Source organism: Rhinichthys klamathensis, unplaced genomic scaffold (genome assembly GCF_029890125.1).
Source record: "Rhinichthys klamathensis goyatoka isolate OS25496 unplaced genomic scaffold, OSU_Roscu_1.1 h1tg000045l_1, whole genome shotgun sequence".
In the NCBI taxonomy this organism is placed as follows: Eukaryota; Metazoa; Chordata; class Actinopteri; order Cypriniformes; family Leuciscidae; genus Rhinichthys; species Rhinichthys klamathensis.
Genome location: NW_026606592.1, coordinates 705,854 through 718,719, shown reverse-complemented (window position 1 = coordinate 718,719; position 12,866 = coordinate 705,854). Strand labels below are relative to the sequence as shown.

General features: G+C 45.6%; 1 protein-coding gene across 2 annotated transcripts in view; it reads right to left on the bottom strand.

The window, feature by feature from the left end:
- The window catches only part of grid1b (glutamate receptor, ionotropic, delta 1b), a 584,450-nt gene that overhangs the window by 25,713 nt on the left and 545,871 nt on the right, over positions 1 to 12,866 (bottom strand). For both annotated transcript variants that reach the window (XM_056247253.1, XM_056247254.1), the window contains exons 9-12: positions 12,315 to 12,416; positions 11,500 to 11,701; positions 9,902 to 10,228; positions 4,409 to 4,547 (exon numbers count right to left, since the gene is read on the bottom strand). In XM_056247253.1, coding sequence (XP_056103228.1) covers positions 4,409 to 4,547; positions 9,902 to 10,228; positions 11,500 to 11,701; positions 12,315 to 12,416 — 770 coding nt within the window. The remainder of the gene's footprint in view (positions 1 to 4,408; positions 4,548 to 9,901; positions 10,229 to 11,499; positions 11,702 to 12,314; positions 12,417 to 12,866) is intronic.

Below are 12,866 nucleotides of genomic sequence, written 5' to 3'. Positions count from 1 at the left end.
CTTAGCACAGTAGGTGCAAGCTACATGCGCGCACAAGATGGGAGCACTGCTCAACACTACATGTGAAGATAATTGAGCTTCAGGAGCATCTCTGCTCAACACCTGAGTGTGATGAATTTCACTGAGCTTCAGGAGCATCTCTGCTCAACACGTGAGTGTGACGAAAATCACTAAACTTGAGCAGGCGCACAGCGACAATGAATCGCATAGCCCCATTTTTTGAAGGCTCACTGGGGAAAGCATTTCTGCGGGGCCCCGGGTGCCAGCTGAGAGCCAGTGTCTGTCCAAGGGTTGTCCACTCGGACAGAAATAACGCAACTGGCAGAGGAACGAATCCGTAGAGGCAAAAGATGTAACTGTGCGGCCCTGAAGAGTTCCCTGCCCAGCTGGACCGCCAGGGGATGGAGTCTCCACTCTCCCTGGCCATAGCTGTCGAGAGGCACGACTTGAGCAGGCCGGAAGAAATAGTGGAATGAAGCGACCTCAGAAGCTTCTGACTCCAAGGAGGAAGTGACGGGTGAGTTGTGACATGCGAGGGACCCGGGTGGAGGCTGCTGCGGGGGCACAGCGGAACCAGGGGGGCAGCGGCAGGGGGGCGTCCTCGGCGACGGGCAGGCGGAGGAACTGTCAACGGCGGCGGGGAGTCAACGATGCACTTATTTTATAGAGCGCCTTTAAAAGCAGCTCCTCAAAGCGCTGTACATAAAATCACAATCCACCGGAAAATACAACAAATAAAAGTTAATAAAAACAAAACCAGCAACATTAATAATAAAAATAACTGTAAAGCGATCATAAAAAGACATCAGCAGTCAAATGCAAGTTTAAAAAAAAAAATGTGTCTTGGGAAGAGCTTTAAAAATGCCAAGAGTCTGTGCTTCCCTGAGTTCAGGAGGGAGAGAGTTCCAAAGTGTAGGAGCATAAACAGAAAAAGCCCTGTCACCCATAGATTTTAGGTGCGTTTGTGTAATAGTTAACAGATTACACTGTGAGGAGCACAGTCTGCGATTTGGAGTATAATTGATTAATAAGCCAGATGAGTATTGCGGAGCTAAGCCGTGTAATACCTTGTATGTCAACATCATGATCTTAAAATCATCACGGAACCTGACCGGGAGCCAGTGTAAGGACTTCAAAACTGGAGTAATATGGTCAAATTTCCTGGTTCCCGTCAGGATCCGGGCGGCAGAGTTCTGAACATATTGCAATTTGTTGCAATACTGTAACAGCATTACAGTAATCCAGCCGTGAGACCACGAATGAATTAATCAGCTTTTCAGCGACAGATAAGTTTAGCATTGGGCGTAGTCTGGCTATATTTCTGAGGTGGAAAAAGGATACCTCCACAGTGCTCTGGACAAAAAAATCAAAAGTGAGGCTGGTGTCAAAAATTACACCAAGGTTCCTCATCTTACATTGGGTCTCTAAAACAGAGCCATCAACAAACAGGGACAGTGGAGCCGCTTTGCGAATTTGATGACGGGAACCTATAAGCATAACCTCAGTTTTCCCGCTGTTCAGGCAAAGAAAGTTATTGTTCATCCATGCTTTTATCTCAGAAATACAGCCAGAAAGATAACAAGCATCAATGTCTTCAACAGATTTAGAATGGATGTAGATTTGGGTATCGTCAGCATAAAAGTGATAATGAAGGCCAAGCGATCGCAGCAGATGCCCAAGTGGAGATATATAAATATTGAAGAGTAGAGGGCCTAGAACTGATCCCTGAGGAACACCAGTGAGCACCGAGCAAGTGTCAGACCTAAAGCCACACATAGAAATAAAATGGGAACGGTCAGTAAAATAGGATTTAAACCAGTCTAAAACTTTCCCGGACACACCAAAAACACTTTCAAGACGGGTAAGTAATAGACCATGATCCACAGTATCGAAGGCAGCTCTAAGGTCAAGAAGAATGAGAAGTGAGGTAGCTCCAGAATCAGAGGCCATCAACAAGTCATTGGTAACTTTGACCAACGCCGTTTCAGTGCTGTGAAATTTATGAAAACCTGACTGAAGGGATTCAAAGAGGTTATTGGTTGTAAGATGATTACAGAGTTGAGAGGCAACAACACGCTCAAGTATTTTTGCCAAACAGGGAAGATTAGAGATGGGACGAAAATTGTTAAAATCATCCACAGGAACATTATTTTTCTTTGGTACAGGCGTAAAAGCAGCAGTGTTGGCCTGATAGACCTGCAACAACGCCATGACATGCAAAGAGGAGACGGCTTGCCCGCAGGCTTTGTAAGCTTTGACTGACAAACCTGACACAAGCTTGCAGGCCTGCGAGGAGAGACAAGGATCCCCCAGATGCAGAGGCCGTCGGGCACAGGTGCACCTGTGTCGCGACAGACAGCTCCACTGGCGGGACAGCCTCACAACCCTTTACCGCTCCTCCCTCAAGGGTAGCGAGGGGGAAAAGCTATTGAGGCAGTTTCTGGCAGAGAAAGGTGCCATCCACAACCTGGTAAGCTCTCCATGCACTTCGGGAAAGAAAGGCACTGGGATACCGAGATACCAATCATCTAACTGAGACTGAACGGGACACGTTGGAGGGTTCCAATAGAGCCCGGCAGCCTCGGGGGCCCGTTTCAGCATAGCTGAAATTTCTGGATCTGGCTCGGGCAACGTTAAACTCCCAGAGGGAGATAACACAGCCGAGTCATCATCTCCAGAGGCCAGCTCACCCTCCGATGCTGCTATCGACATCTTATCCTCTGGTGGAACCCCAATTGAAACGGCTCAGTACAGAGGGACCAGCACGGTCAACAGGAATTCCATCGGCTGCGGTGTGATGGAGGAGTGAGGAGCCCACAGGGAATGGTTACCGGGCGAGACATCCATCACTATCCTCCGATCACCCATCCCACACGGCACCCGGGGGTGGGGCATGGTAATGGGGACTCGCACTTTGCGGACGAAAGGCGAGTCTCGATCTCAACACTGCGACAGTCATATTCCCGCAATGGTAACATGAACCGTCCACAAAAGCTGCTTCAGCGTGCTGTAAGCCCAAACACGTGATGCAACAATTGTGACCGTCAGAGAGGAAAAGGGAACGACCGCACCCAGAAACGCACGGATGGAATGACATCTTGAAAAAGACGCAAACACACCCGTGTTGCTCTTTCAGGAAATAGGACCCATTACCAGTGCCGGAGCACACAGGGGAATGACCGCGGCAACACTGAACAGTGAACTGAAACAGTGAAGCACTCACTTTTCCGCCCTCTAACTAGCCGTCAACACACAAACATTTCGAAATTTGTTGCTGTTAAAACAGCAGTTGAGAGCTCAAAGCTCGCGATCACCGCTGCACTCGCGCTGTAGAAACCACCAGCACTGGGTGAGTCTTCCAGAAGAACACTGACACACTCACTCGTTGTAAACAACAGCACTCTTCAGAGACATCAAACGATTGGCTCCGAAGCGAAAGGCAATTCCATAGGCTCGTTCAATAGTACTCAAAGACGATTGGCTCCCTAGCGTAATCCCCATTCAGTCGACGTCAACTACGTCTGACGTTCTCGACTGAAAGGGAACTGTCCAACGCATTCCCTAATGGCCTGGGCATGCATATTCCAAGATAACAATGCCAGGATTAAGCAGGCTCAAATTGTGAAGAGGATGAGACATAATTTTCACACATGGATTGGCCACCACAGAGTCCAGACCTTAACCCCATTGATAATCTTTGATATTTATTGGAGAAATGGCGAGGAATTATTGCAGCTCTGGACGGAAATAAACGTTGTGACATTTCACAAGCATATCAAAACGATGCCAAGGTGAATGTGTGCTGTAATCAAAGCAAAATGGGATCCAATAAAATATTATAATTTTTGGCCAGGGAGTGTATATTATGTATTGTGGTGTGAAGCGTGGGCGGGCAGAGAGCCGTGGGAATGGAGAGAGAGACACCAGCTATTATTTTGTCTTGTGGACTACATGTGAACATCTGAAATAGCTTATTCAAGTACTAAATAATTTTTTTTTTTTTAAAAACAACATGCAATTTTTATTATCAATTTTTTTGTCATATGCCGACTAATGGCAACAGACACTTTGTTGGTTTTGTTGGATCAGTGTGTCAGTCTGTTGTCGTTGGTCACCACTTAATTTTGTTCAGTCGGCATTTGTCGGATCATGGAATGTCTGAGAAATTAAATACTGTAATCTGGTGATTGTCCGCATTGGTGGCAAACTTCTAAGATTAAATGGTTGAAATAGCCTTTGTTAGCTGTATTGCCAGCCATGTGGCCAAACTATGTGTGAATCTTCCTGAACATAAGGATGCACTAATTATGAGGACAAAAACAGGACAGAAAAGCTTTTAATAGGGATTGCTCAACTCTGTAGCATATGGTGCATTGGGTGGTAATCTATTTGTGAAATTGCAATTTACCTTATAGTGTTGTCCATGCGGGACACAGTTAGGAACGCAGCCAGGTTAGCAGTGTAAGACGAACACACAATCAATGTGAACAACCACCAACTGCCCATAACTATCCTCAATGCCACAGACCCCACCACAGAATCTCCACCTGTGACAAACGAAACAAAAAATAATGTTGGTGTTTAGGATGTAGAAATGTATTTTGAAATACAATACATCAATACAAAATAAAAAAGTAAAACACTTCCTAATCCATTTCTTTTGTAAAAATGTTTATCTTAAATCACTTTCCCCCTATAATCCTTTTATAATAGTTTTTTTTTTTTTTTACATAATCCTGATTCTGTACAATGGAGGCGTACCACATCAATTAGATAGCAGCAGATGTCTAACAAAGGGTATTAAAAGATTATCATATGGTGTCATTGACGTGAATAATCTATGACACACTAACACAGTTTCACATTATTAACCTTAGTCAATGGAGGAAGCCAGAAATGCTACCATTAGTAACATGTCATCAGACTTGCTAATTCCTCATGTTTAAGAATGTAAACTGCTGCAACATATTTGTTGTGTTTTGTACAATCTACTGTACATTTCATATGGTGGCAAGCTACAGAAATATGAGATAGAAACAGCCCAGATTCAATAACTAGCTGTGTGGCTTAAAAGGGTTGGTGAGCAGTAGGCTACGCCAAGAATTAATAGAGGCAGCTGGGGGTTTAGCATGCTAGTTGCTGAGGTAACCATTTATTCCATTTTGTCTCTTGGATAAGAACCAGCATATCCCATGCCTTATTCAAAGAATTTTTCACTGTTTTGGTGCACTTAACACTTCTTGGTATGTTTTATGCATGCTGATTTTGAAATTGGAATTAAACTATACGCAAGGGTAGGAATTTCTGATGAAAAAGGTACATCTCAACTATTAAAATTGAACATGCTCCATTATTTATAACCGTTTTTAAAACTTGACAGAAGAGTTCACCCTTTTTCTCACTGCCATGTTGGTACAATAGGGTACAATGGGGCTAAAGACACACCTTAAGGAAAATGTCCTTTTACTACTCCTAGAGAAAAAAATTGCAGAAAAATTATTGTTTTATTTGAAAATGTATGGAGCATTTTGTGGGAAAATAAATAAATAAAAGTGGTTTGTTTAAAAATCAAACACATGTACAGTATGAGGTGGTGAGGTAAACTCAATGTAAAAGGCTGACCAGTGGTGCAAAAGGTACCCAGTATTGAAAAATACAGTACTTTAGCTAAAGTAATATGTTTTGGTAACATATAATAGTTTAACATAATTATGTAATCAAAGAGTGAATCACATTCTGTTTACTCTTTTAATTAAATAGTAAAATAAATGCATTTAAAAAAGAAAAAAGAAAAAAGAAAATCTACTCGGTTACTATCGTAACCTCAGTTCCCTGAGATAGGGAACGAGTATTGCGTAGCTATACGCAGTGGGGAAACTCCCTTTCCTCGATTTACTGAAGCTTATATGTAAAACGCATTTGCAGCTGCACAGCCAGCCCCCTGAGCGTCTGACCCGCTCATAGGCTGTGCTGCAGCAACTGCACATCCAATGGCGCGGGCGACTCTGACGCACAACCAATAAGCTAGCCCAACGTCAGAGCCCGTCGAGGGGGCGTGCCCCGCCTATATAGACCCCCGAATTCGCCATTATAGCAGGTTATACGACTGAAGCGACAACTTCACCAGTTAATAAAGTGCGGCCGGCTACACAATACTCGTTCCCTATCTCAGGGAACTGAGGTTACGATAGTAACCGAGTAGTTCCCTTTCGAACGGTCACTTCGTATTGCGTAGCTATACGCAGTGGGGACACCATGCAAAACGCCGCACCCTGAGTAACTGGATGTCCTGCCACTCAGGAACCCAAAAAACATATGCATATACATGTATATATAACAGACCAGACACAGTCGGGTCTGCCTAATATACATAATAAGTCAGTCACCACTAACAGAATATACTAACAAAACCAGACACCGTCGGGATTATTAGTATACTTTATTACCGGCCGAAGCGGGTTTATATAGGCCCTGAATGCGGCTACCAGTGTCTGTACCGAGAGCGCGCGCTCTTGAGTGAGCCGCGCTTTCATTGTCACCGAGTCCAAAACCGTGCCCAGAAAGACCACAGTCTGGCTGGGATTCAGTTCGCTTTTGGCAACATTGATTGTGAGACCCAAGCATTTTAAATGACTGAGAATCAAATCCCTGTGCACTATTAGTTCGTCTCTCGACTGCGCTAGCACCAGCCAGTCGTCGAGATAATTCAGCACACGCACTCCCTGGCTTTTCAGCGGGGAGAGCGCCGCATCCATACATTTCGTGAATGTACGGGGTGCCAGAGCCAGACCGAACGGCAGAACGGTGTATTGATATGCCCTCCCCTCGAAGGCGAATCTCAAAAATGGCCTGTGACGAGGGTCGATCTGAATATGAAAGTATGCATCTTTCAGATCCATTGAAACAAACCAGTCCCCCGGGCGAACCTGCGCGAGAATCTGTTTGAGTGTTAACATTTTGAAAGGCCGTCTCATGAGAGCCCTGTTCAAACGCCTCAGATCTAGAATGGGTCTGAGCCCGCCGTCTTTCTTTGGTATTAGGAAATAGCGGCTGTAAAACCCCGAATACATTAGCGCGGGAGGGACTGACTCTATCGCTCCTTTTGCTAATAATTCTTGAACTTCGGTGCGAAGCACGTGATTCACGCCGCTTCTCACCGATGTCTCGATAACCGCCTGGAATTTCGGGGGTCTGCGAGCGAATTGGAGCGAGTAGCCTCGCTTTATAGTGTTTATGACCCAACTCGACACACCAGGGATGGCTTGCCAGGCCATCACTCGTGTGGCTAGGGCGTGACACACTGAATGGGGGGGACCGCCTAACATAGGGGGACCTGATACCCTTATAATGTGATTTGTGCACATACTGAGTGTTTGACTGACTATATAGGCTTTTGCCTGGGGGGAAGTCAGTGTTACAACAGGGCGGGGGCCGCCTAGTGGAGGGGGACCGTGAACCCGTGTGTTGTGATTGTGAAACATGCTCTTTTTGTGCTTTATTTGGGTCGCCGTGAAAACGGCGTTTGTTTGCAGGCCTGTTGCGGGCCTGTTTACAATAATAAAATCCCCAGCCGCCTGAACTGAACAGGGAGCTGTGGGAAGTTTTGCTGGTTTCTTCGAGGGTGGTCCGGCTAGCGCGAGACACGAGCCCTCTCTCTTTCCCCTCCGTGCTAGGACGACTTCGGAGGCGCCTGGTCGGCCGCGGCGCTGGGTCGAGGGCCTTGACGCCTGGGGAGCGGGTAGCGCTTAGCGGGCCTTGACTGGCGCTGGCTATCAGCCGCAGGGCGGGGCTGAGAGGCCTGTTTCGCCGGCTTGGCTGGATGAGGCGAAGGCGGAGGTTTGGGCTTGCTGGACGCGGAGCCCGAACGCTTCGGCAAGAAGTGTCGCATGGCCTGGGACGCTTTCTGTGCCTCCGTGTACCTCTCCGAGAATCCCTTCACCGCCGGGCCGAAGAGACCGGAGCTGGACACCGGAGCGTCGAGAAACCTCGTTTTGTCGGCCTCCTTGATCTCGGTGAGGTTAAGCCACAGGTGGCGCTCGAGCACGACCAAACTAGCCATGTTTCTGCCGATGGCTTGTGCTGTAGACTTAGTAGCCCGCAGCACTAAGTCCGTAGCACTCCTCAGGTCCCGAAACGTCTCCGGGTCCGGGCCAGCCTCGTCCATGGACCGGAGGAGTTTGGCCTGGTAGACCTGCAACACGGCCATCGTGTGCAGGGCCGATGCAGCCTGGCCGGAGGCGGCGTACGCACGTCCAGCGAGGGCTGAGGTGTTACGGCAGGGTTTGTTGGGATGAGCGGCTCTAGCTCGCCAGCTAGCTGCAGAGCTCGGGCAAAGATGAGCTGCCACGGCCTCTTCGAGGGGCGGCAAAGACTCATAACCCTTTTCCGCTGCGCCATCCACGGAGGAGAGCGTCGCGGAAACTGCGGATCCCACACGTGCTGAGTATGGAGCGCGCCAGGCCTTGGTTAGCTCCTCGTGGACCTCGGGGAAAAATGGCGCCGGTTTGTGACGCGGGGCCTGCTGGCGCCCCTCCAGAAACCATCCATCCAGCCGACTACGAGGCGGCTCCTCGGGCGAGGCCCACTCGAGGTCGAGGTCCGCGACGGCCTTCGTCAGGATCCGAAGCATCTCGGCGTCGGAGTTCGTCCTGGTCGCTAATCCGCTGGCCACCGATTGAGAAGCGGTGACGGGGTCGAGAGAGCCCGGCCACTCGTCCTCAGAAGCGGCGATGGATAAGCTGTCGTCGCGCTCGAGAGATCCGCCGAAGGAGACGAGGCCCGCCACGTGAGGGGGGGGGGGGGGCGCTGGTCTCCTGCGAACCGGACCGGTGATGGCGTTTGAGTCGGAGAAAGTGAAGCACGCGGGGACGCGGCCGGCGTGCGTTCACAAATCTCCATACCCTCCGGTTGCCGTTGGCTGCGACGCTTCTTCTTCCTTGGAACGGAAAGCGTGGATGAAGCGGCGTCGCCGTCCCGGGAGAGAGCTAGCCGATTGCGCAGCGCGGATATAGGCATGCAGTCACAGGCCTCACATCCGCCGGCAGAGAGAGCATTCTCTGCGTGGTCGATCCCCAGGCAGGAAATGCAGCTCGTGTGCTGGTCTGCCTCGTGCAGACGGCCTCCGCACGTGGCGCAGGATGGACGAGGCATACTGAAAAGAATGTTAGCAATATAGAACAAAGGATATAATGTCGCCGGATAGCCACAGGTGAGACGGCGTCAGGAGAAATCGACGTGCAGGCGAAGTCTGCTGAAGAGAAGCACGCTCAGGCTGAAAGGCTTGTTCGACGGCGAATGCTACAGTAAAAAGCTCAGGGACATGTGTACTGTCGCTGAAGGAGTAAAATCTGCTATAATGGCGAATTCGGGGGTCTATATAGGCGGGGCACGCCCCCTCGACGGGCTCTGACGTTGGGCTAGCTTATTGGTTGTGCGTCAGAGTCGCCCGCGCCATTGGATGTGCAGTTGCTGCAGCACAGCCTATGAGCGGGTCAGACGGTCAGGGGGCTGGCTGTGCAGCTGCAAATGCGTTTTACATATAAGCTTCAGTAAATCGAGGAAAGGGAGTTTCCCCACTGCGTATAGCTACGCAATACGAAGTGACCGTTCAAAAGGGAACTATTTTTACTCAATAAATGTACCTAAAAACACCTGGGCATGTTAATTTTTTCACATTCAAGTTAGAAAGAAAAGACTAAATTTGTTAAGCTGAAACAATGATTGCATTAACATGTCTTAGACACTTAGATTTATTGATACCCCCATATCAGCTTTATTCTTTTCATCTTTCTGCCCTGAGTCAAATCATCACCTGATCCCCTGGATGCTAAAGCTGATTTGATAAGTTGTTTCTGAAGATAACTTTTGAATCAACACATGGGTGAGGAATTCATTGAAGTACCTTGTTGTACAAAGGCTCCATAGACAATCCATATAGCACTATGCAATGAGTTAAACATGGATGAAGCATGATGGGCTCCTGGAGGATTCTGGGAGCGGAGCATCTGCATCCGTGTCAGCAGGAAGATCAAAACGCCCACCACGGGAATGGCAGCTGCGATACAGGCCCACACAGCCAAGTCAAAAGGGGCAAACAGGGAAAAAATGTTGATCTTTTCCTCGGGTTTGCGATGTAGGATCCCCACAGAGTAATCCATGTAGCGTTTGCTGAAGTCCACAACGTTCTCTCGCTCTGGTGTTATAGTAATGGCAGAAACTGCCAAATCAGCTCTCTGTAAAGAGAAGATTTTAATTTACTGTTCAGGTTCAAAAGGGCCTTACATAAATGCATACAAATTATATAAAAATGTGTTTTACTAATCAGTATTTTTTTAGTAATTGTTTTTTTCAGTAAAAAATTGGGATTAGCCACAGCATTTGCATACTGTATTGTTGCCCTATTGAATGCTTCTATTACTCTCTTCGTTTGTAAGTCACTTTGGATAAAAGCGTCTACTGAATGATCAAATGTAAAACATCTAAAGGTCCTTAAAGCAAGCAAAATTGTGTACAATTTTAAGACTTTTCAGAGAATGTATATCGAATTATTATTTTTTATTACCTAACTGGCATTTTTTATTTATTTATGTTAAGCACATATAACCTGATTATATTTGGTAGGTTTATACCCTGTCCAATCCTGCTCCTGAAGGGACCCAATCCTGCAGAATTTAGCTTCAATCCTAATCAAACACACCTGAACCAGGTAATCAAGGTCTTCAGGAAAATTACAGGTGCCGCTTTAAGGCAAGCCTCCAAGGTTAGCAAAAAAGCGTAACATTGTGGTACACGAAACAAGAGGTTGTTTATTTTTATGGAGGTCAGTGAAGGAGAGGCAAGTCAGACACTTTATGCTTCCTGTGGTTTACATAAAAAACAAGACTAAACTCTGACTATGAAAATATTTTTTCAGTAAAGTCAGGGTAAAGTGTAAACAAGACACATAAGGAAGAAAGTCAAAGAATGACTTCAACATTAGCTACTTTATACAAGATGTGGGCCAGCTTTTTTAATTGCTGGTTGATATACACAAGTCAGGCAAACATATTTGGCCGCTTCTTCAACTCTTGTTGTGTTTTCGGCATCTCTCTATAAGCATCCTGCATTTTTCTTGAGACCTCTGAATTCTGTTTAATTCAGTTTAGCTCCATCTGAACCCTCTAATCCTGTCCAAGTGTTGAGTGGTTTGAAAGTTGCACTGTTCAGTTCATGCCTCAACAATAACCTGTTGTATTCTACAAAGTACAGGCCAAAATGCCAATCACAGATTCAAAAGTTCAATTCACACAATTATTATGTTTTCTTGACAGATCATTGTTATAACTTCTCAAGTACTCATGACCATCCCCAGAACAAATCAACACACCAGCATACAGAACACAATATACTGTATGGTGGTGACCTTTTCAGCAGGATAATTCGAGCAAATATTATGGGCAAGTATTAGTTGAGTAACTTTTAATGGCTTTGGACATATAAATACAATTATGTTAAGAACACTTGCCTTGTTTATGAGTTCCCCAATCATTCCATTCCAAGTGCCATTGGTCAGCTGAGAACCATATTTGCTGTCTGACACCTGGTAGATATCATACTTGAATCCTAGGATCTTGGCCAAAGCGTCCAGGACATCAATTGAGAACCCTTTATATCTTTTGGGCTGTCCGAGGATGTTCTCTGCCACCATCACAAACGGATCCTCCTTTGAAAGGAATATTGATTACCAAAATGTACAGATACATTTCAAATGGCTGATAAAACTTGCTTCAAGCTTTTTTATGGCTCTCTGGAGAACCTTTCTGCAGGATATGCTTGCTGGGCTGGGAGAATGATTACAATTAGATCATAAGGAATAAGAACATTCAAGCATAATGCTTACCCCAACCATGCTTGTAACATATTACAGCCAAATGACAAATATATTATTTAAATGCAGTATTTCTACTGACAATCATCAATATTTAAGAACAGTTATATGAACAAAATAAAAAGACAAAATAGAACATGTTATGGCAGTAGAGAACTACATTTTTATTTGTGGCTGTAGGCATGATCATGTTAGCCAAAATAATTTGTGAGCAAATAAGCAAGAGGTTAGGGGCATGCAGAACTTTGTAAATGAAGAATATTCCAATTCCATGGAAATCTTGCAGATTTGGAGTGGTCTTTCTGAGAAGTACATTATATAGCACTGTAGTATTGACCGTGAAAAAACGTAATGATTGATTATTCAATCATTTATACATCAACAAACACCCACAAACACCCACAAACACAAATATTTACAAAGTTAAAATAATAAAAGTAAGTATTACCAACAACGTCACTACTTTCACAGTAACCCCCTGCATGCCATTCTCAATACGACTCTCCTTTAGACTTCCATTGAGGCCATGGACAGAATCCCATGTAGCCAACTGCAGGACAGAAAAAGAAGAAAAAAAAAAACAGAAGCAGGTCAACATTATTTCCAATGATAAATCTGTTTTTGGACAGTGCAATTGTTTATCATGAGACATATTTCCACGTGAGACCGGATATTCATATCAAACAAACAAATATGATCCATCAGGAATTGTTTGGGTGGTGAAAAGTAGGTACATTTCCATGTCAAATTTAATTTATTAAAAAACTAAACCCAGTCAAAACATATGTATGAAAAACTAACACAACATGCTTAATAATGTATATGTTTGTCTTATTATGTGTGTTTCACTTTCAATATTATGGATAGTATAAGAAGACATGCTGTTGCCTTGAGTGGGTGTCATGGTTTAGGTTTGTTTTTGCTCTGTTTCTGTTCATGTTTGTGTTCGTTAGCTTTCTAGTTTGTTTATTAGTTCAGTTCTCCTTCGTTGCTTGTTTGT